This window comes from Pantherophis guttatus, chromosome 2 (genome assembly GCF_059756535.1).
Source record: "Pantherophis guttatus breed Tessera chromosome 2, ASM5975653v1, whole genome shotgun sequence".
NCBI classification, from domain to species: domain Eukaryota; kingdom Metazoa; phylum Chordata; class Lepidosauria; order Squamata; family Colubridae; genus Pantherophis; species Pantherophis guttatus.
Genome location: NC_142064.1, coordinates 265,351,573 through 265,378,652, shown reverse-complemented (window position 1 = coordinate 265,378,652; position 27,080 = coordinate 265,351,573). Strand labels below are relative to the sequence as shown.

At 41.3% G+C, this 27,080-nt stretch overlaps 2 protein-coding genes across 5 annotated transcripts; both read left to right on the top strand.

The window, feature by feature from the left end:
* The first annotated feature begins 425 nt into the window (after positions 1-425).
* On the top strand, positions 426-6,986 carry LOC117660227 (uncharacterized). The gene is made up of 2 exons (XM_034408289.3): positions 426-547; positions 3,020-6,986. Exon 2 carries the CDS (start codon positions 3,089-3,091, stop codon positions 4,334-4,336), a length of 1,248 nt encoding a protein of 415 aa, XP_034264180.1. The 5' UTR covers positions 426-547; positions 3,020-3,088; the 3' UTR covers positions 4,337-6,986.
* A 4,780-nt stretch (positions 6,987-11,766) lies between these two features.
* LOC117656714 (uncharacterized) lies at positions 11,767-25,606 on the top strand. 4 transcript variants are annotated; one of them, XM_034404891.3, is made up of 2 exons: positions 11,767-11,870; positions 20,920-25,606. In XM_034404891.3, exon 2 carries the CDS (start codon positions 21,693-21,695, stop codon positions 22,824-22,826), a length of 1,134 nt encoding a protein of 377 aa, XP_034260782.2. In that variant the 5' UTR covers positions 11,767-11,870; positions 20,920-21,692; the 3' UTR covers positions 22,827-25,606. The 4 variants fall into 4 exon arrangements, with proteins under 4 accessions (XP_034260782.2, XP_087740284.1, XP_087740282.1 ...); XM_087884158.1 differs by having other exon boundaries at positions 11,776-11,885; XM_087884156.1 differs by having other exon boundaries at positions 11,792-12,026.
* The last annotated feature ends 1,474 nt before the right edge of the window (positions 25,607-27,080 follow it).

Sequence of the window (27,080 nt, the reverse complement as noted above, 5' to 3'; positions counted from 1 at the left end):
TTTAAATTTGAAAAAATAAATAAAAAATATTTACAAAAAAAAAAAAAGAAAGAAAGAAAGAAAATCAATCATGAAGTTTTGGGATGTAGAGAGGCTTTGATCTCCACTGACAGACACCCCCAATGAAGCTTATTCTGTAATTCTGTAAAAAAAAATCACATAGCTAATCTTGGTAAGGTTAAGTAGCATCACATTTCACTATTTCACTTGGCTAAGTTGCAAAGGTCAATTGCTAGAAGTCAAAAAACGACTTGATACAATTAAATCAGTAAAAACATCTTCCACACGCCTTATGTAGAGACAGAACAAGCGTTTCCTATCTGGTGATGGAGGTGAAGGGAACAACATCTGTACTTAGAAAGCTGACCATACAGTAGGCAGGCTCTGTGTCTGGGTTTAAAGAGTTAAAACCATAAAGTACTTACTTCCTAGAGGGGATGGGAGAAAAGGAGAAGCACAGAGGAACTTCCTCTCTTGGGTCGCTCATGGGAGGAAGGTGGTGTGCAAGGAGGCTTTTGTCCTCTTCCATATCTGGAAGCAGAAGCTGGTAAGTGAATTTAGGGCAGGTGGGAGGAGAGTCCGGGAGCAAGTCGGGCTGTTTGGTTTCCTCCACGGCCTGGAAGCGGAGAAGCAACTGGGCTGAAGCATGTCAGCTGCTGCTGCTGCAGTTCCTTCCCTCCCCAACAGATGGCTGCAATTTTCTGCTGGTGGGAAGCTTTAAAAAGTCTCTTTCTAATTAAGGTTGATTCTTTGGGAACGGCTTCCCTCCAGATGTTGTGGGTGGTCCCATCACTGGAATGATCTGAAACTTCTGTCCCAATCCCCTGCTCATTTCACACAAATGGCTGTACAATCTCTTCCAAAAGCCACCAGTGATGGAGAACCTACAACTCCTGAAGGTAAGCTGTTCCACTGATTAATTGTTCCCACTGTTAGGAAGTTTTTCCTAACGAAGTTCTAGAATCTAGGTTGCTTCTCTCCTGATTAGTTCCATCCAATAGTTGCACATTTATGATGGCCACAGCGTCCCACACTTATGATCCCAATTTGTGACCTTCCCAGCTAGCTTCTGATAGGCAAAATCAGTGGGTATACTGGCAAGAAATTGCAAGTTACAGTCACATGAAATTGCCTTTAACAACCCATGGGTATACTGGCAAGAAATTGCAAGTTACAGTCATATGAAATTGCCTTTAACAACCCAAAGTAATTTGCTTAACTACAGAGGAACAGATGCAAGTTGGCACTGTCATGTGACATCATGCGTAATGATGGAGTTTCTTCGTGATGCAAATATCAGTTCCAATTGCAGTAGGTTAAGTGAGGACTATTTGAGTGGGGATGTCACCAGAGTTCTTGTGGACAGTGTTTTCTGCTCTTATTTGCAGTTGAGGATTTCCATGAGCAAAAATGGTGCTTCAAATCTTGCAGAGGCTTTTGGCATCATTTCATCAGTTAAAGCCCCCACATCTCTAAATTTAGCTCAGAAGGTTTGACTGTAACCATTTTGGGACATTTTGTCAGGCCTGAAAGACATAGATTTTCTCCATGTATACATGTGTAGGTGGCTGTATCCGTATTTCTCTCTGTAAGGATAGGTCTGCAATTATATAATCTATCCCCAGCACTTCAAGATATATTTCATGATAGTCTTTTGCATTGCTAAGAATTTGTGATTGACCCAACTTAAACAACTGAATTTGAATGTTGAACATGGATCTCAGTAGTCTTCCATGGGTCAAATGAATCATAAATAAGGTAAGAGAGTATTATACCGCCTGAAAATAAGCACTCAGGCTTATTTTGGGAGAGGTCTTACTTTTTTTAAGCACTACTGCTGTCCCCACCCTCTCCATCACACTGTCTGCTTGCCCACGACTGCAACGGGCCAAGCTCTCAGCATGCCTTGGCCTTCTTGGCAGAGTGCAAATATCATTAAATCGAAGCGTGGAGTGACAGGTGCGGGGGGAGAAGACAAGTGATCTGGACATGCTGCATGGCTGCCTGGGTATGGGAGGCTCATGGGAGACTTGCGTGGCAGCACTGGCAGCAGGCAGAGTTATGGGGTAGACAAGTGATCCAGACATCCTGTGCTGGTTCGGCTAAGCCATGGGCAAGCTGAGAGATGGTGGGATGGAGTGGGCAGTGTGTTGGGATCACCTCTGCCTCCCCCATGCTTCTGCCTCCACCTGTTGCTGATGCCACTGCGTAAGCCTCCTGTGAACCTCTCCTGAGGAAAAAGAGGGGAAAAGCAAAGTGGCTGGCTGTGGAGCTGCCGGCTTTGTGAAGCAGCCCAACAAGCAGAATCACCGCACTAAGCAAGAGATGGGCGAAAGTCATGCTGCCAGCTGCCTTGTGGTTTGCTCTATCATGCCTCAAATGTGGAACCCAGCGAGGAAGGCAGAGGGCAGAGTTGTGCCCAGCGCCCGTGAAACCTTTCCCTCCTCCCGTCAGATTAATGAGTAGTTCCTCGCCTTCCCTCTCGCTCCTCCCCAGCCCTTGCCACCGCCACCATCTGTCCCTCCGCTACACAAACACACACAAACACACACGTTTACACTTCATCAAAAGTGAAAAGACATGCACAGGAATCAAAAGGCTTTCTCTCTTCTCCCACTACCCCGTGCTATGCTGCAACACAGTGATCAGAACAGGCCTTCTATAAAGGAGGCAAAACACATGCCTCCACGCTCAGGATTAGTAGTTGCTGCGCTGCCCCAAGGGGCCAGCAGGATTCAGCTGCAGCTGGACACCCTCACTCCCCCCTCCCGTGTGCTCGCCGCCTCTCATGCTGGCCAAGCCCATACTCGTGGGCTTATTTTTGGGGTACGGTTTATATTAGGTCCACTCCAAAAATCAGACTCAGGCTTATTTTCGGGGTGGGTCTTATTTTCAGCAAAACACGGTAGTATTGGGACATGTTTGCTTTTTCATTGTAATATATACTTTTTTCTTTTTTCACATCAAATCTAACCATTTTATAAACAATTAAAGTTCTACTTTTCTTTGAATCTTACAGACTCACATAGGAGAAAAATTCTTTGAATGTCCTGATTGTGGTAAAACTTTCAGTTGTAATTCCAATTTGATGATACACCAGAGGAATCTCAAAGGAGAGAAACCCTTTCAATGTCCTGACCGTGGGAGAGGTTCCAGCTGTAATTCCAGCCTGGTAATACATCAGAGGATTTACACCATGGAGAAACCCTATGAGTGCCGCGATTGTGGGAAAGGTTTCATTAGAAGTTCCCACCTCATGAGACACCAGAGGACTCACACAGGAGAGAAAGCCTTTCATTGTCCTATCTGTGGAAAAGGTTTTAGTCAGAATTCTCACCTCATGAGACACCAGAAGACTCACACAGGAGAGAAACCCTTTGAATGTCCTTATTGTGGGAAATGTTTCATTAGAAATTCCCACCTCATAATACACCAGAGGACTCACACAGGAGAGAAACCCTTTGAATGTCCTATCTGTGGAAAAGGTTTTAGTGATAATTCCAGCCTAGTGACACACCAGAGGACTCACACAGGAGAGAAACCCTTTGAATGTCCTGATTGTGGAAAATGTTTTAGTCAGAATTACCACCTCATAAGACACCAGAGAACTCACACAGGAGAGAAACCCTTTGAATGTCCTATCTGTGGGAAAGGTTTTAGTGATAATTCCAGCCTGGTGATACATCAGAGGACTCACACAGGAGAAAAACCCTTTGAATGTCCTATCTGTGGGAAAGGTTTTGGTGATAATTCCAGCCTGGTGACACATCAGAGGATTCACACAGGAGAGAAACCCTTTCAATGTCCTATCTGTGGGAAATGTTTTAGTCAGAATTACTATCTCATAACTCACCTGAGGATTCACACAGGAGAGAAACCCTTTCAATGTGTTTTCTGTGGGAAAGGTTTTAGTCAGAATTCTCACCTCATAAGACACCAGAGGACTCACACAGGAGAGAAACCCTTTGAATGTCCTATTTGTGAGAAATGCTTTAGTGATCATTCCAGCCTGGTGACACATCACAGGACTCACACAGGAGAGAAACCCTTTCAATGTCCTATCTGTTGGAAAAGTTTTAGCGATAATTCCACGCTAGCGAGACACCAGAGGACTCACACAGAAAGGAAACCTTTTCAATGTCCTCATTGTGAGAAACATTTCATTAGAAATTCCCACCTCATAATACACCAGAGAACTCACACAGGAGAGAAACCCTTTGAATGTCCAGATTGTGGGAAAAGTTTCAGTCAAAATTTCAACATCATGATTTACCAGAGTACTCACACAGGAGAAAAACCATTTGAATGTCCTGACTGTGGAAAACGTTTTACTTAGAATTTCCACCTCATGAGACACCAGAGGATTCACACCATGGAGAAACCTTGTCCAGTCTGTGGACTTTACTTCAAGCATAAACCATCCCTTATTGCACACAAGGAAATCCACATGAGGCAAAAGTTGAAGAGTTTAGAGGAGGCTTGAGTTTCATTTGTGCTCTCCCATTCAAAGTGTAGGTGAGAAATTGACTGTTTGAATTCTGGTCTGATTCTTTTTACTCAAATTTCTCAGGATTAAACTTGTAGGTGGAGAGAAAAGGAAAGTGGAAAATGGCAGAATCTTCTGGATATTTCTTTTTGCAGAAGTAGTGGAATTCCTCAAAAAGAAATTTTGGATGGTGCTTTTGTATGTACGTTGATTATAGACCCACATGTGGAGTTTGGTTCTAGCTTGGTTTCACCCAGATTTTAACCCCAGAAGTCCCCACCCAGCATAAAAGTAGTCCTCAAAATACAATTACCATGTTTCCCTGAAAATAAGACCCTGAGTTATATTTTTTGAACCCAAAATGGCTTGGCCTTATTATTGGGGGATCTTATTATTTTGGGGGATGCAGGAGGCGGTGAGCGTAGGGTGCAGATAGGGTGGGGGGAAAGTGAGATGCGTGGATCATGACAGGGCTCCTCATGTTGTCTCTTCTCCCCCTCTCGCCGGGCATGGCAGGGCTTCTTGTCCCTGCCCAAATTGGAATCAATTTGGGGATTGCAGGTGGGGAGGGGTGGGGCCAGGGAGACAGGAGACGTGCTTCTTGTCTGCCTTGTTGCATGTCTCGCCGTTGTCTGCAGGCAAACACATTGTAGGGTAAAACCAAACTTCTCGCAAGTTCAAGAAGTTTGATTGAACTCGCAATGTTTTTTTTACCCTACAACATGTTTGCCTGCAGACAACGGCGAGACACGCAACGGAGCTACAAGGCTGGTAAGACTCATCTCACGTCTCCCCAGTCCCACTCCTCCCACCTGCTACCCCCAAATTGCATCCAATTTGGGCAGGGGCAGGAAGCCCTGCTATGCCCGGTGAGAGGGGAAGAAGAGATGGCAAGAGTGTGTCTCATTTCTCCCCCACCCCACCTGCCACCACCCTCGATAAAGAGCCAGGAACTGTGGAAAAGGGAGCCGGGGGGCGTGGGCTTTGGGCATCTGGGGCTGCCAGGAGTCGCCCGGCGGAGAGGCGAGAGCAGGGCGGGAGTTTGCAAGCAATCGCTTCCCCTTTGCCTTCTCTACCAAAAGCGCTCCTTGGGTGCAGCCACTTGAACAGCAGGAGACTTGTGCCTTGCACCGGCCTTCCGAAGGATACTGTAGCAGCAGCTATGCACATTTTTTTAAACCTTATTTCATCCCGATCCACATGGCCCAGTACTGTCAGGATGAAATAAGAGTAAAAAAATTGTGGATAGCTGCTGCTACAGTACCCTTTGGAAGGTCGGTGCGAGGCACATGGGGCGCAAGGCTTGGCCTCCTGCGGCAGAAGTGGCCACAATTCATGGCAAAAATGGCCGCACTTGCTGGAGGCACCGGCCTGAGTGGCACCCATGAGGCAGCTGTTCCGTAGGTAAGGCAGGTTCAAGGCGTGTGGGGTGCATCACTTGGCCATGCTTGCTGGAGGTGGCAGCCTGAGCAGCACCCACGAATCAGCTGTGAATGGCGGCCTGAGTGGCTCAGCTGATCCAATTAAGGGGCCAAGAAGCCCTGAGATGACTGGGAAAGGGCTGCCTCCTGTGCTAGCCACACCCACCCTATCGCTAGGGCTCATTTTGGGGGGAGGGCGTATGTTTACGCCCATCCCAAAAATCAGGCTTGGCCTTATTTTCGGGACATGTCCTATTTTTGGGGAAACACGGTATTATGGGACTTGCAATTATGGTTGCATGTTGCAATGACTGTTAAGTGAGACTGCTTTCCTTAACTACCCGAATCCCCCTGCTCTCCCTGAGTCAGCTAGTAATTGAATGTACGAGTTGCTGAGCAGAATACTGGCTACCTCAGCACTGGGGAAAATTCTTGGAAGCCTAGTGCAGGGCCAGGCTTGTCTGCTGTAGGTATCCCTAGGCCTCCCCCACCCTCCAAGACACCCTGTGCTCTTGTTTCCTAACCCTTGTTTCCGTTCAGCCCTTCACTCTGCCCCAGGGTCCCCTTACACCTGACTCCAATCCCACCAGACCTCCCATCCTCCTCTCTGATCTCATGTTGGGGAGGGAGGGAAGGACACACATCCTTGGGCCTCATGACTGTGTCCTGGAAACCACCACCATTTTCAATGAGCCCTGAATTCATCCCTGAGCTATGCTATGCGGTGGACTTGTGGAAGTGGTTGCCATTTTGCCACATTGTCCTCTGTCACGCAGAAGAGGGAAAAAACCGATCTTGTTTTGCTACCTTAACATGAGAAAAAAAAAATGTACAATAGAAAATGTCTCATTTTTAAAAATGCATTTTGTTAGAATGATCAGAAGCGTTTGACATGTAAAAAATGGGTATTGTCAGTGTTGCTATGAACATTAGGGAAGACAAGATGCTCAGAGTTGCCTCAAACTGTGACATGAGCAGCAATAAAGTTTAATAATAACTGAATCTATATATATAAAAGCGAAAACCACTCATATTCTAATCACAAAATCTCCAGAACCATAAAGTGTACAAACTTGAAATTTGCCATGTATCTTCCTCTTTGCTTCTAGGTGCTCACTAAGAAAGGATTTTTCAAAATGACTATCAGAGCATTAGTATTTCCTGTATTATAATTAACACACTGATACTATGGAGTTCTACTCCCCCTCCCCACTGAAAAGAAATCTGTCCCAAATGCAAAACACAACAGAGGAGAGGAGTTTCACTTTCAGTTTTACTTTCGCAACAGCAAGCAGGGGATAGGATAGGGGAGGTTTCTGTCAGGCAAGGCTGAGGGAGAGGATAGGGAGGCTTCTGTGGGGCAAGGCTGAGGGAGAGAAGGGGATAGCATAGAAAAGGCTTCTGTGGGGCAAGGCTGAGGGAGAGAAGGGGATGGAATAGGGGAGGCTTCTGTGGGGCAAAGCTGAGGGAGAAGGGAATAGGATAGGAGAGGCCTCTGTGGCAAGCTTGAGGGAGAGAAGGCAATAGGATAGGGGAGGCTTCTGTGGGACAAGCCTGAGGGAGAGAAGGGAATAGGATATGGGAGTCTTCTGTGGGGCAAGGCTGAGAGAGAAGGGGATGAGGGAGTCTTCTGTGGAGCAAGGCTGAGGGAGAGAAGGAGATAGGATAGGAGACATTTCTGTAGGGAAAGGCTGAGGAGGAGAAGGGGAGAGGAGAGTCCGATCATAACTACTCATTAATTTTCAAGCTTTACAGTAAGTGTCAATTTATTAAGCCCCATCACATAGTTTCCTAGGGAAGCACGGGTATCCAGTTTAATAATAAAAAGGTAATGTAAAGCTCATTTCCCAACTCTTGCTCAATGATGAGGACTCCACACATACAGTGGATTTCTAAGGCATTATGATGGTTAACTTGTAATCAATCTCTTCTGCATTTTGCATCTCTATGACCAATCTGTCTTCCTCAGCTTCCCTTCCCTGCTCTTCATAATTTCAGTTTTAGTCATACATCGGTCCATGCACTCTGTGACTCTGATGATGTGAGCTGCAGTTAGGCTTCTGCCTCTTAATTTATGTGTTGTATTGCTATCTGCTCCAGTCCTACATTCTATGAAAGAATGGCATTTCATTAGGCACAGTTAAAAATTGTGCCTTCTAAAAAATTAAAATGGCTAAACTGGATCTGTTTTGATGGGCCTTCTTCTCGGATACAGGGATGGTCTTCTTATCACTGCCAGTCTGAGAGATGGAAATTTGAAACTGAACAAGTAAGCTACAGTTCCCCTTGTAACTTTACAACCTCTAAAGGTTATAATTGGTTATGCCAGTGGGTTTGTAGCTTTAGAAAATCACCATTACAGAGGATCTGTCTGACTTCCCTGATGATTCTCCAAATTCTGAATTGGATTATTTATTTATTTAGCATATGGTTGGTCACACACAGTATTAAAACACTTCATTTTTACAGGTTAAAAACAATTAAAACAATAAAAAAGCAGTAAGAAAACCTAAAAGGAAAACAGAAATAACATTTCAAAGTTTAATGTCGAGTTTGGAGATCCAGTCAGTAGCTGCCGTTGTTATGTAGAGGAAGTCCCTAGAATCTCCTGGATACCTTCTGTTAGGGCATTCCCTCACTATATGCTGGATAGTCTGTCGAGGGGCCCCGCAATCACATTGTGCTGAAGGTGTCTTTCCCCATTTATACAGGGAGTCAGCACATTGGATTCGATAGACATTGTGAAAGTTGAGGTCCCCATGATGGAGACAGTGAGCAGACACAAATGTTTTGAAAACCCTGGGAATGAATTTCTTTAACATAAAAAGAACTTGGCTGATCAGTCTGAAAGCTGGTCCTGAGTGTGACACTTGGGGTATTTGGAAATGCCTGTGACCCCCTCTTGGTTCTTCTGGGCTCAGTGCCCCCTGATTTTATTCTTTTTTTAAAAAAGTTTGGGGATTTTACAACTTATTTAATTAAAGCAAACTTCTCTTTCTGTTTCCACTAATTCTTCTGGAGAAATAGAAATGATGGGCAACTGTAACTGAAGCCAGAATGGGTTTAGCAGAAACATATGATGCCAGACAATTATTATTGCTATTTTTTATAAAGTAACTAAATTAGTGGATCTGCGAGATGTTGTGGAGATAGTATACTTGGACTTCAGCAAAACATTTGACAAGGTGAACCACAACTTACTTCTAGGTAAGATAGAACAACGTGGGATAGACAAAACCAGCACCAGGTGGATTCTCAGGTGACTGACAAACTGCACTCATTCAATAGTCCTCAATGAAGTAGATCTACGTGGAGAGAAGCATGCAGTGGGGTACCTCAAGGTTCAGTCCTGGGCCCAGTACTCTTCATAAATCATCTAGATGAGGGGATGGAAGGGGAACTCATGAAATTTGAAGACACCAAGTGGGGTGGAAGAGCCAATATTTTAGTAGACTCAAGATCCAGAATTTGAGAGACATGAGCATTGGGCCAGGAAAAAGCAGTTCAGTGGTGAGAAAAGTAAGGTCTTGTCTTTAGGTAGGAAAAACCAAACACACAGGTAGAGAATAGGTAGTACCTGGCTCAACAGTATTAAGGGTCAGAGGAATCTAGGTGTCCTACTGGATATGTATGAGCCAGTAATGTGCTGTAGCTGCTAAAAAAAAGCCAGTGTAGTCCTAGGGTGCATCAACAAAGGGATTGTGTCAAGACAACAAGAAGTAATAGTACTGCTTCACACTATGCTATGAGACCACGCTTAGAATACTGTATCCAGTTCTGGTCACCACAATACAGAAAAGATATTAAGACCCTGGAAAGTGCAGAGAAGATCAATAAAGATAATAAAGGGTCTGGATGCTAAATCGTATGACTATCAGTTGAGGGAGGTAGGATAACTAGGCTATTGAAGAGAAGGATTAGAAAGAAGCATGGTAAGGGCGCTTTTAAGAAGTGGCTGTGGTCCCCGTGGCATCTTCTTGGGAAGAGCTCTGGCTCAAACCCTTCCATTTGGGACAGAGCCATCCATTTGTGTGTGCTCATAATCCCAAAGTCCACTCATCAGTCTCAGAGGAAGGGGAGCTCCCAGCAGAAATATCTCACCATGATCCTTCATATCCTTCTGGGTAACCCACCAGCTGGATAGGAGAACAATTATTTCCTCCCCACGATGCTTCCAGCAAATGACATCCAGTGCTATCTCAATATCCATATTGATTCACTTAACGACCAGAAAAGAAGTGAGGTCAAAAGCCTGTTGCAATAAAGCGATTTGCCAGAATTGCCCATCACAATTGTGGTCACTACGTGAGGACTATCAACGTTGGCTTATTCTTCCTGCAGTTCATAGGGAGGAGACCAATGTGCAGTAGGGAGTCTCTCTGGATGGCTTTCCTGTTAGAGCTGGGGTCCTGCCAGAGGGGAGGTGTTGTTGCTGGACTAGGAGTGGGGACACCCAAGTTCCAGTCCCCACTAAACCATGAAAGGTCCCTCCCCTTGGTGTAGTATTTTTCATCTCATTATACTATATATATATTTACATATAAATACACACACACATCCATATATATATGCAAAAAATTAAAATCTCGGGTGTTTTCCCGCATCATGTTAAATAAGTTAGTTAAAATGTTTAAAATTCTGGTTAAAATCCTAGCTTAAAATCTTCCAAAAATCCTTACAAATTTTAAGCTAGGATTTTAACCAGAATTTTAAACATTTTAACTAACTTATTTAACATGATGCGGGAAAACACCCGAGATTTTAATTTTTTGCATATACACACCCGCGAAAACTTAAGAAGACGTATATATATAACACCAACATGTGGGAGAGAGCATTCTGCTCTCCCTTTATTTCTTTTATCAGTAAAATATATTTGGTGTATATATATATATATATATATGTATATGTATATGTATATGTATATGTATATGTATATGTATATGTATATGTATATGTATATGTATATGTATATGTATACACACACACACACCTCAAATTTATATTTCTGGATTGGAGCTGAAAGGCGAAAGGGAAGCACTATGCTCCCTCCCATGTTGGGGTAGACCAGGTGTCTCGATAGAAAAACACTTTATATATACATATATGTATATATAATGTATATACATGTACATATATTTATAATATATATATATATATATTATATGAATATATTTCAAGTATTCATAATCATGTTTATACTTATATCTGTTATCTAATACATGCTTGACGAAATAAATAAATAAGTAAATATAAATACATAGTTCTCGCTTTTTGCATGGGGAACTTCTTGCTCTGTTTCTGTGGCGATGAGTGAATACTTGGGAGGCCTGAACAAACAAGTTAGGGATAATCATCATGGAGAAAGTCTATTGATGTGGTCACTGAAGTAAAAAACCACTTGAACACATAGAATCAATTTTAAAAATCTTGCAGCTGCCTTAGGCAGAGATGAAACAACATGGTTTTCAGCTTTATGTCACTAAATGGCGCACTGTAGATGAGCGACGCCCCATGCTAAACAACTGTAGAGCATTGGTAACTGAGGCATAAGGAGTTTAAACATTTGAACAGTAGATTCCTAGACATCATTGGCATCCTTCAGTCTCAAAAGACTATGGTATCGTGCTCTAGATTCCTAGAGAGAATTTGGAAAAGAGGAGAACAGGAGGAGAGCTTCCTCTTCCGACTCTCCGCTGAGAGGTTGGAAGTGGGGTGGGTGGGAAGGGTGGCTTTCCTGGTCTTCCCAGGGTGGAAGCAGCAGCTGAAAGCTAAGCACAGGTGGAGGAAAGACCAGAAGCAAATACGCTCTGAGTTTAAAGAGTTAAAACCATCAAATACTTAATTGCTAGAGAGGATGGGAGAAGCACAGAGGAACTTCCTCTCTTGGGTCGCTCATGGGAGGAAGGTGGTGTGCAAGGAGGCTTTTGTCCTCTTCCATATCTGGAAGCAGAAGCTGGAAGGTGAATTTAGAGCAGGTGGGAGGAGAGTCCGGGAGCAAGTCGGGCTGTTTGGTTTCCTCCACGGCCTGGAAGCAGAGAAGCAACTGGGCTGAAGCATGTCAGCTGCTGCTGCTGCAGTTCCTTCCCTCCCCAACAGATGGCTGCAATTTTCTGCTGGTGGGAAGCTTTAAAAAGCCTCTTTCTAATTAAGGTTGATTCTTTGGGAACGGCTTCCCTCCAGATGTTGTGGGTGCTCCCATCACTGGAATGAGCTGAAACTTCTGTCCCAATCCCCTGCTCATTTCACACAAATGGCTGTACAATCTCTTCCAAAAGCCACCAGTGATGGAGAACCTACAACTCCTTTTTTTATTATTATAAAGTTTTATCAAGTATTACAACAATTTTTCCCATCCCTCCTCCCCCCACATCCGTCCAACCCCCCATCCCCCACCCTGGACTTCCCAGAGCAAATACAGGGTATAATATTTAACAAACATAAACTAAAATATGCTAACTTTCTGTAATCTCCAAACTCCCTCTTGCTCTTTAACTCCCCTTTCTACTAACAAAACATAATTCAAAAAGAAAATTTTGGTTTCATTCAAAGGCTATTTGAAACTTTTTAGTCCAATATTTGTTTTGAATATAGTCAATCCATTTTCTCCATTCCGATATATATCTTTCATTTGAATGGTCCTTCAAGTATGCCGAAATTTTTGCCATCTCTGCTAAATTCACTACTTTTAACGTCCATTCTTCAATAGTAGGTAAGTCTTCCTTCTTCCAATACTGTGCCACCAGAAATCTGGCTGCTGTTATTAAATTTAAAATCAATTTAGTCTCTATGACCGTACATTCTGTAATTATACCCAACAGAAAGAACTGTGGAGTAAAATTTTATCTTCTTCTTGAGAATGTTTTGGATAATCCACCATATTTTTATCCAAAATGCTTTAATTTTTTTACATGTCCACCATATATGATAATAAGTGGCATCATCACATTCGCATCTCCAACACTTAGGTTGCAAACTTGGATACATACAGGCTAGCTTTTTAGGATCTAGATGCCATCTATAAAACATTTTATAAAAATTCTCTCTTAAGTTTTGGGCTTGCATAAACTTTACATTTCTAACCCATATTTTTTCCCACGTTTCCATCATTATTGGTTCTTCAATACTTTGTGCCCATTTTATCATACAGTCCTTAACTAGCTCTGTTTCTGAATCTATTTCTACTAATGCATTATACAACCTTTTTATATGCATTTGACTTTGGTCTCTAATTTGTTTTACCAAGTTCTCCTCATTTTGCAAGATACCAATTTTCTGATCTTCTCTCCATCTAGCTTGCAGCTGTCCATATTGAAACCATGTTTGAATTATCCTTTCTTCTCTTAATTGATTCAAAGATTTTAGTTGTAGTATACCTCTTTCCTTATTAAGAAGCTCTTTATAAATAGTCACATCTTGTTTTTGCTCTACACTTATATTCTATATCATGAGTCTGGGTATTGCCCACATTGGTAACTTATCATTTAATTTATACTGATACTTTTTCCAGACACGCAATAAAGCATTCCTTAATATGTGACTTGTAAAAGTCTTATCCACTTTCTTATCATATAATAAATAAGCATGCCAACCATAAACCAAATCATATCCCTCAATATTCAATATTCTTTCTTCTGTTGAATTCATCCAGTCACTAATTACTGATAGGGCAGCTGCCTCATAATATAATCATAAATTGGGCATTTTGAGACCTCCTCTTTCACGTATATCCTGCATTATTTTTTGCTTTATTCTCGGTCTCTTTCCTGCCCAAACAAAATTATTAATACCCTTCTGCCATATCTTCAAATTCTCATCTTTTTTAAGTATTGGTATCATTTGAAAAAGAAATAAAAACTTAGGCAAAACATTCATTTTTACTGCTGCTATTCTGCCCAACAAAGATGGAAAACATTTTTTTTTCCAATTTTCCAACTCTCTCTGTATTTTTTGCCACAACGGATCATAATTATGCTTAAATAATTTCGCATTTGATGTCGTGATATAAACCCCTAAATACTTAACTTTTTTTACTATTTCAAATCCTGTTAGTCCTTCTAATTCATCTTTTTGATTTGTAGTCATGTTTTTAGTTATTATCTTCGTTTTCCCTGAATTTATTTTAAATCCAGATACTTGTCCATATTGATTAATTATATCCATTAAACCTACAACCGACTGTAATGGTTGGGTTAAAGTAACAACCAAGTTGTCTGCGAATGCTCGTAATCTGTAGTCATATTGCCTAATTTTAATTCCATTTATTTTATCCGACCCACGTAGTTTACTCAACAAAAATTCCAAAGTCAAGATAAACAATAATGGAGACAAGGGACATCCTTGTCTTATTCCTTTTTCTATATTAAAAGTATTTGTTGAACTACCATTAATTATTATTTGGGCTGTTTGTTTCTGATATATTGCCTTAATAGATTGTGTAAAATATTCTCCAAACTGCATCTTTTCTATTATTTTCAATAAGAAATGCCAATTCAATCAATCAGATGCTTTCTCCGCATCAAGAAATATCAGCACCGCAGGGATTTGGTTGTTCTTCCCCAAATACTCTTAATAGGTTAACAACTTGCCTTACATTGCTCTTCATTTGTCTACCATTTATAAAACCAGTTTGATCATTATGAATCATTTGTTGCATGACTGTCATTAAGCTATTTGCTAGTATTTTAGCAAAAATCTTGTAATCTGTATTTAAAAGTTATATAGGCCTATAATTTTTTGGCTGGGTGTGGTCTTGATCCTCCTTTGGAATCAGAGAAATAAAAGCTGTCCTCCAGGATGGGGGTGCATCTCCTCCAGATTGTATATTAGTAAATAATTCTTTAAGTGGTCCCACCATTTCTAACTGCAAGTCTTTATAATAAGCGGCTGTCAAACCAGCCATCCCAGGGGCTTTACCCACTTTCAACTGCTTAATTGCAAACATAATTTCCTCAGAGGTTATCGGTTGATTTAAACCCTCCCTTTGCTCTTTTGTAATTATAGGAATATTCTCTTTCTGTAAATATCTATCTATATCTATACTTTGAATTTTATCACTAGCATACAACCTCGTATAAAATTCTAAAAATGCTTTCTTAATCATATTTTGCTGATAAACCTCTTTACCCTTATATTCTATTTTCTCTATAGTCCGTGGCTTTTGTTTTTTCCTTAACAGATATGCTAACCATCTCCCTGGTTTGTTAGCATTGCAAAAAATATTGTGCTTAGCATATTGCTAATTAGTTGCAACCTGATCTGCCATCAACATATTAAATTGCCCTTGCAGTAAGTTAATTGCCTCTTTTATTTTCTTATCTGCTGGGTTCAATATCAAAGCTTGGTCTTTTTTTTTTTTTTGATTTCCTCTTCTAAGTCCTTCTTTTTTTTCCCCTGTTTATGTCTATGTTTATTATTCAAATATATCAAAATACCTCTCATATATGCTTTATTTGCATCCCAAACCATTTCCATAGATGTACCCTTATGCATATTCATAATGAAAAATTCTTTCATAAATTTTTTACATTCTTTTACATTTTCCTCATATCTAAACAGATTTTCATTTAACCTCCAAGACCTCTTAAATCCCTTTCCATACTCTAATTCCATCCAAACTGGACTATGATCCGTTAAAACTCTTGGACAAATCTTCGTTTTCTTCACCCTAGAAAAGAGATCATTAGTAATTAATATGAAATCAATCCTAGAGAAAGATTGATGTCTATCAGAAAAGAAAGTAAAATCTTTTTCTTCAGAATTCCTCTCTCACCAAATATCTCTCAACTCCATATCATCCATCATCTCAAAAAATGATTTTGGCAATCTGGCACGCATTGAGATATTTTGCAAAAGTCCCTTCTTATCTTTTTTAGTGTTCAAAACTCCATTCCAATCACCCAATAAAATGCATGATTTATAATGCCATTGTAGTAACTTAGAATGTAAAAGCTTATAAAAATTTTCCTGTTGTTGGTTCAGTGCATATACTCCAATTAAAAGTATTTTTCCCCCTTTTATTAAAAGTTCAATTGCTATAAATCTTCCTTGATCATCTGCTTCAATTAGTTTAGCAATTAAGTCTTTTTTTAAGTATATAACTATACCATTCTTCTTCTCAGGAGCAGATGCAACAAAATGTGTACCTAGCTTTGCATTTATTAAATATTTTTGATCTTTCCTTCTAATATGAGTCTCTTGTAGACAGATTACTTCATTTTTAAACTGTTTCAGATAATGAAATATTTTTCTCCTCTTCTGTGATGAATTTAAGCCATTAACATTCCAACTCAGAAATCTAGTTGCCATTCTTGGCCCCCTGAAGCTTGCGGAGCATTTGCTGGAAATCTCCATGCATTTTGCTTTTTGGCCTTGCTCCTCCCACTGCTTGTAGTTTGTTGAGTTGTCATCTGAAGTTGCTGCACTCTTAATTCTTCTTGACGCTTGGCTGCCGCTCGGGTCTGTCTTTGATCCTTAGGTTCTTCTATTTTTTCAAATACCTCCAAAGCTTGAGCAGTAGTTGAAAGTTGTATTAAATCTTCTTGAATAATCAAAGCTCCCCTTTGGGCCTGTACCAACCATTCTTCCTTCTCCCCCTTTCTTGCCCCCTCTGCTTCCGTCTTCCTTCTGGCTTCTGGGGACTGTGGGCATCCAGCCTTTAGTACATTGGTGTAAAAATCTCTTGCCTTCCACACTGAATTGAGATGATATCTTTATCCTGAATAATTCACCACTAGTCCAGCTGGAACCTCCCATCTGTACTGTATCTGACGGTTTCTCAGTTCTTCCACCAGGAAGGTATAATCCCTTCTGGCTCTCAACATTTGGGGGGGGGGTTCTTTCAGTATTAAAACCTCCTGCCCCTGCACTTGAGGTTTATTTTTAAAAGTGGCTTGTAAAATTTCATTGCGTATTCTCCTTGTAGTAAAGTAAACTACAATGTCTCTTGGTAAATGTTTCTGTCTGGCGACCCATGAATTGACATGGTAAATTTTGTCAGTTTGCCACTCAAGATTTGCTTTTTGTTCTCCCATTATCTGTGCGAATGCTTCTGAAAAAATCTCTCTCAGATTCTCTTGCTTATTTTCCTTCAGGCCTCTTACTCTCAAAGCAAATTCCATGTCTCTATATTGTATCATTATTACATCGGCCTCTGCTCTTTCCATCTTATTCTGAATCTCTCCCATTTTATTTTCCAAATTCACATTAAACTGCTTAATTTCTTCCATTCTTTCATCTAGTGTTTCAATATGGCTTGCCAGACCTTGGACTGCCATGACAATATCTTCTCTAATTTCCTGATTTCGATTTTGAATAAACTGTTTAATTTCAGCCATCTCATCAGCAACATCTCGCATTTTATCCTCAAACACCAAAGTAATTTTTTTTCTGTAACAGAGGCTTGTGTTTTAAGGGCTTCCTGCAACATTTCAAGTGTTAATATTGGTGGTTCCGTTGGAGCTTTGAGGGATTGCAATTTGGACGTTTGAGCTGGCAAGCTCCCAGCGCTTTTAACAACAGTCTTTATTTGTTTTGAAGCCATTTTTAATTTCCAATTTGAATTTATTCAGCAACCATCACAACAAATCCATCAAATCCAAAAGTTTCCAATCTTTAAATAATGTCAATCATTTTTTAAAAACACTACTATAGTCTTTTTAACCTTTATTCTTTCTTTCAAAGCAAGGATCTCGAGTTTTAAACAGGGGCTGCCAGCGCTAAATGGAACTTTCCTTTTAACTTTCACTTTCACGCCCCATTAGAGCTCAATCGCCATCTTGGTTTCACTTTCTTCCCTTAATAGCTCAGAAGGAAGTAATACACATTTGGAGTTAAAGTTTAGTACTTGCAAATCTGATTTCTCCTGGCTTTGCTCAGCCTGCTTCCAAGTCCAATGTTTAATTCAAAGCGTTGTTTGCCGGGGTGGTCGCGGCGTCTTGTTCTGCTTAAAGCAGAAATGTCCTGGATCCGGAGCTCTGTCGGGCTTCCAGGGAGCTCTCACCCTTCGAGCCCCAGAATTGTTCCTGGGGCTTCTTGGGGAGCTCTACCTACACCCGTCTGCTCTCTTCCTCCCCTTTTCCCGTGGAGAAAGTTTCCAAGCCGCTAGACAGCTGATTTGCGCTGTTCTAGCGGCTTTACGCGATCGTGGGGCTGGCGCTCACAAAAGGAGCGTCTTCGGCACCTATGGTGCCACCGGAAGTCCGGAACACCTACAACTCCTGAAGGTAAGCTGTTCCACTGGTTAATTGTTCCCACTGTTAGGAAGTTTTTCCTAACGAAGTTCTAGAACCTAGGTTGCTTCTCTCCTGATTAGTTCCATCCAATAGTTGCACATTTATGATGGTCACGGCATCCCACACTCATGATCCCAATTTGTGACCTTCCCAGCTAGCTTCTGATAAGCAAGATCAGTGGGTATACTGTAGTGATGAAATCTAAAATTTGTTACTACCGGTTCTGTGGGTGTGGCTTGGTGGGGGGGTAATGTAACGGTGGGCGTGGCCATTTTTTTTAACTTATAAAACCATTTTTTCTACACCTCTTCAGCAAAAAAGGAAAAGTTTTTTTTTTCTTTTAAATGCCTCTGCCGATCAAGCAACTCAGCTGGGATCGGCAGAGGCATTTAAAAGAAAAAAAAGGTTTTTTTCTTTTAAATGTCTCTGCCGATCCCAGTTGAGCCGCGCGATCATCAGAGGCTTTGTTTTTTACTTTTAACAGCATTGTTTCGGCGGAAGAGGTTGTAGAAAAAATGCTTTTAAAAGTTAAAAAAAAGCCTCTGATGATTGTGCAGCTCGGCTGGGCATGGGGGGAGGGGCAGTTCCCCAAACCACCCGCCTCCATCGCTACTGGATCGGGTGATCCGTTCTGAACCGGAAGCATTTCACCCCTGGTATACTGGCAAGACATTGCGAGGCACAGTCATATGAAATTGCCTTTAACAACCCACAGTAATTTGCTTAACTACAGAGGAACAGATGTAAATTGGCACTGTCATGTGACATCATGCTTAATGATGGAGCTGCTTCGTGATACAAATATCAGTTCCAATTGTGGTAGGTTAAGTGAGGACTATTTGAGTGGGGATGTCACCAGAGTTCTTGTGGACAGTGTTTTCTGCTCTTATTTGCAGTTGAGGATTTCCATGAGCAAAAGTGGTGCTTCAAATCTTGCAGAGGCTTTTGGCATCATTTCATCAGTTAAAACCTCCACATCTCTAAATTTAGCTCAGAAGGTTTGACTGTAACCATTTTGGGACATTTTGTCAGGCTTGAAAGACATAGATTTTCTTCACGTATACATGTGTAGGTGGCTGCATCTGTACTTCTCTCTGTAGGGATATGACTGCAATTATACAATCTATACCCAGTATTTCAGGATATATTTCATGATAGTCTTTTGCATTGCTAAGAATTTATGATTGACCCAACTAAACTGTCAGAGTATATTCATCAACTGAAATAGGACATGGTAACAAAGTCAGCCATGGGACTTTGTTAGGAGCCATGTTGGGAGACAGACTGAAGCCAGGGCGTGTCTTTGCAGCTTATGAGTCTGTGCAGAAAATTGAAAATGAAACTAGTCTCTCTGCTGTACTTTGTTATACTCTATGTGAACATGTCTGCTGATCTGAGCTAAAGAATCAACTGTTGGTATTGTAAATATACTTTCTGTGTTTTATGAATATAAAGAACTTAATGAATCCAGCTGATTCAGTTATCCAGCTGATTCAGTGTAGTTCTGGATTTGATTTATGCAAGAAACTCTGATGTAAACAACTGAATTTGATTAAATGTTGATGATGGATCTCAGTAGTCTTCCATGTATCAAATGAATCATAAGTAAGGTAAGAGAGTATTATACCGCCTGAAAATAAGCACTCAGGCTTATTTTGGGGAAGGTGTTACTTTTTTTAAGCGCTACTGCTGGCCCCGCCCTCTCCGTCGCACTGTCTGCTTGCCTGCGGCTACAACGGGCCAAGCTCTCAGCATGCCTCGGCCTTCTTGGCACAGTGCAAATATCATTAATTCCGAGTGTAGAGTGATAGGCGGTGGGGAGAAGACAGGCGATCTGGACATGCTGCCTGGCTGCCTGGCTCACAGGAGGCTTGCACGGCAGCACTGGCAGCAGGCAGTGGTATGGGGTAGGCAGGCAATTCAGACAACCTGTGCTGGTGCTTGTTCAGCACAGCCACTATGCAAGCCTCCTGTGTGCCTCCCATGAGGAAAAAGAGGGAAAAAGCAAAGTGGCTGGCCATGGAGCTGCCAGCTTTGGGAAGCAGCCTACCAAACAGAAGTGCCGCACCCAGAAAGAGATGGGCGAAAGTTATGCTGCCAGCTGCGTGCAATTTGCTCTATCACCCCTCAGCTTTGGAACCCAGCGAGTAAGGTGGTGGGACAGAGCTGTGCGTAGCGCCCACAAAACCTTTCCCACTTCCCATCAGGTTAACGCATAGGTACTCACCTTCGCTCTAGCTGCCCCTCCCCCGCTTTCAGAGCCCTCACCACCACCACCACCTGATCCTCCACTACACACACACACACATATACACTTATACACTTAGTGAAAAGTGAAAAGACATGCACCAGAATTAAGAAACTTTCTCTCCCACCAGCCCGCGCTATGCTGCAATGTGGTGATCGGAATAGGCCTTCCCCCCTTCTATAAAGGAGGCAAAACACATGCCTCCATACTCAGAATTAGTAGTTGTTGCGCTGCCCTAAGGGGCTGGCAGGCTTCAGCTGCACCCGGACACCATCACCCACTCCCCTTGTGCTCGCCGCCTCTCATGCTGGCCATTCCCATACTCCCAGCCTTATTTTTGGGGTAGGACTTATATTAGGCCCATTCCAAAAAATCAGGCTGGGCTTATTTTCAGCGTGGGTCTTATTTTCAGAAAAACAAGGTAGTATTGGGGCATATTTGCTTTTTCATTGTAATATATACTTTTTTCTTTTTTCACATCATCTCTGGCCACTTTATAAACAAAGTTCTACTTTTCTTTGAATCTTACAGACAAAGAAAATGTCAATAAGAGCACTCGGGACAACTGTAAATAATAAGCAACATTGAAAAGGGAAGGAAATTGAGCCAGAAATCAAAATATTTTCCATTTCCTTCAGAAAACCACACAATTCTCCTCCTCCTCCAGCAGCTGCTAGACAAAACAGAGAAAATCAAGAAAGATTTCAACCAGGAATAAGCAGATTATGTAGACCTGAAGGATGCATTACATGAAAAGTCAAGGGAGTTTATTTATCATTCAGCAAAAGAGGGAAATATTTGGAACATAGTGGGGAAACTGTCAATAGTAAAGCCACATAGAGCAGACAGGCATGCAGGCCACACCCTGTCAAGACTTAAAACGACTTAAATGGAAGCACCACTAAGCAAAGCATTGTCCATATTTTTGACTTCCTCAAGAATATCAGCCATGGAAAAGCTCCATAGATTTGCCTATTGTGCGAAAAGCACAGATTCCAAATCACAGCTGATTATGCAATGAGGAGCGAGACAGGAGAAAAGCCATACACGTGATCTCAATGTAGCAAAAACTGGTCAGAACAGCTCCCTTGTGGTTGTGTCTAGATTATGGGAAAAGCTTCATTAGAAATTTCCATCTCAGACACCAGAGAATTCACACACACACAAAACTATTCAAATGTCCTTTCTGTGGGAAAAGTTTCAGTCAGAATTCTAGCCTTGTGATACACCAGAAGACTCACATAGGAGAAAAATTCTTTGAATGTCCCAATTGTGGTAAAACTTACAGTTGTTATTCCAATTTGATGATACACCAGAGAAATTTCAAAGGAGAAAAACCCTTTCAATGTCTTGACCACGGGAGAAGTTTCAGTCGTAATTCCAGCCTGGTAATACACCAGAGGATTCACTCCATGGAGAAACCCTATGAGTGTCGAGATTGTGGGAAAGGTTTCATTAGAAATTCCCACCTGATGAGACACCAGAGGACTCACACAGGAGAAAAAGCCTTTGATTGTCCTATCTGTGGAAAAAGTTTTAGTCAGAATTCCCACCTGATGAGACACCAGAGGACTCACACAGGAGAGAAACCGTTTGAATGTCCTATCTGTGGGAAAAGTTTCGGTGAGAATTCCTACCTGGTAACACACCAGAGGACTCACACAGGAGAGAAACCCTTTGAATGTCCTATCTGTGGGAAAAGTTTCAGTGAGAATGCCAGCCTGGTAATACACCAAAGGACTCATACAGGAGAGAAACCCTTTGAATGTCCTGATTGTGGGAAATGTTTCATTGGAAATTCCAACCTCATGAGACACCAGAGGACTCACACAGGAGAGAAACCCTTTGAATGTCCAGATTGTGGGAAAAGTTTCAGTCGAAATTTCCTTCTCATGAATCACCAGAGGACTCACACAGGAGAAAAACCCTTTGAATGTCCTGACTGTGGGAAACATTTTAGTCAGAATTCCCACCTCATAAGACACCAGAGGACTCACACAGGAGAGAAACCCTTTGAATGTCCTGATTGTGGGAAATGTTTCATTAGAAATTCTCACCTCATAATACACCAGAGGACTCACACAGGAGAGAAACCCTTTGAATGTCCTATCTGTGGGAAAAGTTTTAGTGATAATTCCAGCCTGGTGACACATCAGAGGACTCACACGGGAGAGAAACCCTTTGAATGTTCTGACTGTGGAAAACGTTTTAGTCAGAATTACCACCTCGTGAGACACCAGAGGACTCACACAGGAGAGAAACCTTTTCAATGTCCTGATTGTGGGAAATGTTTCATTAGAAATTCCCACCTCATGAGACACCAGAGGACTCACACAGGAGAGAAACCCTTTGAATGTCCAGATTGTGGGAAAAGTTTTAGTGATAATTCCACCCTGGTGAGACACCAGAGGACTCACACAGAAGAAAAACCTTTTTAATGTCCTGATTGTGGGAAACGTTTCATTAGAAATTCCCACCTCATAATACACCAGAGTACTCACACAGGAGAGAAACCCTTTGAATGTTCTGACTGTGTCAGCGTTCCAGAAAACATGCCAGTATACCTACTCTAATAAATTATAAACTCCGAGGCAAACATTTCTCAAAGTTTCATTTATTAGAGTAGGTATACGGGTACATCTGGGAAAACCCGAATCTGAGAGTTTCGGGTTTTCCCTCAATCAATCAAAACCCCAAATCCAGCCCCTGCACCCATCAGTCTGTCACATGGATGTCTAAACTTGAGCCATCGCTGCAACCACTCCTTTAGATATATAAACACCATGACCTTGACCAAAGGGAAGAATGCTATTATGTCTAACTACAATCACTCTCCTAAATCCCCCCTCCTACTTTACCAAGCGCAAGGAGTTGGCAGCATGGAACCTTCTGGTGCTAATATGTCTTCCAAAGCAGACAGAGTGTGGAAAACATTTTAGTCAGAATTACTACCTCATGAGACACCAGAGGATTCACACAGGAGACAAATGTTTTGAATGTCCAGATTGTGAGAAAAGTTTCAGTCAAAATTCCAACTTCATGACTTACCAATGTACTCACATCGGAGAAAAACTCTGAATGACCTGACTGTGGAAAACATTTTAGTCAGAATTTCCAACTCATGAGATACCAGAGGACTCACACCATGGAGAAACCTTTCAAATGTCCAGTCTGTGGACTTTACTTCAAACATAAACCATCTCTTATTGCACACAAGGAAATCCACATGAGGCAAAAGTTGAAGAGTTTAGAGGAGGCTTGAATTTCATTTGTGATCACCTGTTCAAAGTGTAGGTGAGAAATTGACTGTTTGAATTCTGGTCTAGTTCTTTTTACTCAAACTTTTCTCAGGATTAAACTTGTAGGTGGAGAGAAAAGAAAAGTGGAAAATGGCCTGACTCCCATATCCCCAGACCTTACACCCTCCTCCTTACCTTTTGAAGATCTCTGATCCTCATTTTGGGAAGGGAGGGAAGGACATGCATGACTGTATCCTGGAAGCAGCACCATTTTCAGTGATCCCTGGATTTGTCCCTGGGCCATGCTGTAGACTTTAGGATGTAGCCATTTTGCCACTCTGTTACATAGAAGAGGGAAAAACCTCTCTGTTTTGCTACCTTAACATGAGGGGAAAAAATGTACAATAGAAAATGTCTCATTTTTAATAATGCATTATGTTAGAATGATCAGAAGCATTTGACATGTAAAAAATGAGTCTTGTCAGTGTTGCTATGAATATTAGGGCAAGGCAAGATGCTCATATTTGCCTCAAACTGTGAGATGGGAAGCGATTAAGTTAAATAATAAATGAATTTAATAAGAAAAAGGTAATATAAAACTCATTTCCAACTCTTGCTCAGTGATGAGGACTCCACACATACAGTGCGTTTCTAAGGCATTACAATTTTTAACTTGTAATCTGTCTTTTCTGCATTTTGCATCTCTGTGTCAGCTTCCCTTCCCTCATTATAAATTTAGAATTTCCGTTTCAGATTCAGATTCACACAGGAGAGAAACCTTATAATTGTCCAGATTGTGGAAAAAAATTCATCAGAATTCCCACCTGGTGATAAAAAAGTTTGATTGGAATTTTGAACTGGTGATACAATAGAGGAATCACACAGAAGAGAAACCGTACAAAGCTTCAGTTTGTGGGAAAAGTTTCAGTCAGAATTCCAATCTGGTGATATACCAGAGGACTCACACAGGAGAGAAACCATATGAATGTCCAGTTTATGGTAAAAAGTTTCATCAGAATTCCCACCTGGTGATACACCAGAAGATTCACACAGGAGAGAAAGCATATGAGTGTCTAGATTGTGGGAAAAAATTCTTTCAGAATTCAGACCTGATGATACACTAGAGAAGTCACACAGGTCAGAAACTGTAAGAGTGTGCAGACTGTTGGAAAGATTTTAGCACTAGGTCTAGTTTTATAAATCATGTATGTAGAGTATACATACTGGGGAGAAACCATTCAAATGCCTTGATTGTGGATGGTGCATCACAAAAAATTCCTCCCTTACTGTGCACAAGGAAATTCACATTATTCAGGAGGTGGTAAGTTTAGAGAAGTTTGAAATTCATTTGTGGTGTCCCATTGGAAGTCCAGATGAAAAACTGATTACTTACTCTGTGGCCTGATTTTTGTTAGTTAAATGTCTCATCATGAGACATCAAGGATGAGAGAGAGAAAATCAAAATGTTAATTCAACAAAGGCAAACTACGTATCTGGCCATCAGCAGGAGTCAATGTAGCAGAAATAGTGCAATTTGCAAATTGAGCATTATAGAATATAGAAATGCAATATGCAGAGTTTCAGCCTTCTCTCTGGGTGTCGTCCAGATTTTAAAGCCAGAATTTCCCAGCCAGCATATCCTTTGCACAAAATGTCTGTGAGTCATAAGCAATGTGGCAGCGTGAAAGCTTCTGGTGCTTCCAGAAACTCAATGTTTCTGAGTGGTCCCAGTAAGCTGCTGAAGCTTCTAAAAAAATACATTGTAAAAAAAATACGTACAGAGGTTGTAGCTTGAGCAGTAAAAACATTGTGGTTTTGATTATAGGGTTCTTAGGTTCATGAATAACTCCTGCTGTGATCTAGTCTTCTTGGAGATGCTGTCTTGTTACCCCAGTGGTAGCAGCACAAAGATGTTGACAAATTTGTTGCAACTGCCTTGGTGTTTGAGCTGTGAGAAATAAATTATACGGTGGAAAATGTTTCATTTCAAAAAAAAATAAAAAATTTTTTTTGTAAAAAGTTTTTTTATTTTTTACACAAACACACAAACAAACAGGTCAGAACAGAACCTGTCGGAACCTGCTGGATTTCACCCCTGGTTTATGTGCAGAACAGAAATTGAATTAATTTTATTTCAATATACAAAAAAGACACATTAAAACACGAGAGAAATAGGAGAATATCCAACCAACCCCCCCCCCCACTTTACAATAAAAAGATAAATTAGACCCCCAAAACTTACAGACACTGTCTTTAACAAAACTGAGAAAATTAAAAGGCATCCCAAACACCAGAGCAGCTGGACAAAGGGCAGGCCAAAATACAAGCTGGACAGATACAACCTTGTAGACGACCCTCACTCTGTCAAGGACCTTGGAGTATTCATCTCAAATGATCTAAGTGCTAGAGCTCACTGTAGCAGCATTGCCAAAAAGGCATTAAGAGTTGTTAATCTAATCTTGCGAAGCTTCTTCTCCAGTAACATTGTACTGCAAACTAGGGCATACAAAACCTTTGCTAGACCAATTCCCGAATACAGCTCATCTGGCTGGAATCCATATTGTATATCGGACATTAATACAATTGAGCAAGTCCAGAGGTATTTCATGAGAAGAGTACTCCACTCCTCTGCTCCACTCCTTATGCCACCAGGCTTGTAATTTTGGGCTTGGCCAACCTAGAACTATGCCACCTACGGTCTGACCTAAGCGTAATCCACAAAATTATCTGCTACAACATCCTTCCTGTAAATGATTACTTCAGCTTCAACCACAATAATACACAAGCAAACAATAGATACAAACTCAAGGTAAACCGCTCCAAACCTGATTGCAGAAAATACGACTTCAGCAACAGTGGTCAATGCCTGGAACGCACTACCTGACTCTGTTGTTACATTCTCAAACCCCCATAACTTTAACCTTAAACTGTCTACTGTAGACTTCACACCATTCCTAAGAGGTCTGTAACTGTCTACTGTGGACCTCATCCCATTCCTAAGAGGTCTGTAAGGGGTGTGCATAAGTGCACCAGCATGCCTACCGTCCCTGTCGTACTGTCCCCATTTATTCACATATTTCCTGTGTTCTTATCCATGTTTATACTTATATCTGTTATCTCGTACATGTTTGACAAACTAAATAAATAATTAAAATAAATTTTTAAAAAAGTAAATCTATGAAGAGGCAGTAATCCATGAAGGGATCAAATATAGAGAGGAACATTATTTGTAGCAGCGAAAGTAATATTTTAGCTATGCAGATGGATTATCCTGATTTTGCTGGGATTGGAAGACATCAAAGAATTCCAAGATTGTTCATTTCACCAACACAATTCAAAAAGACAGGTTACAATTTTTTTTAGGTCACATTACAACTGATCCCTTTGAAGGATACTTGGTGACCAGGAGCAGATCAGAACTGGCGTATGGAGAAACCAAGATGTAACTCAGTG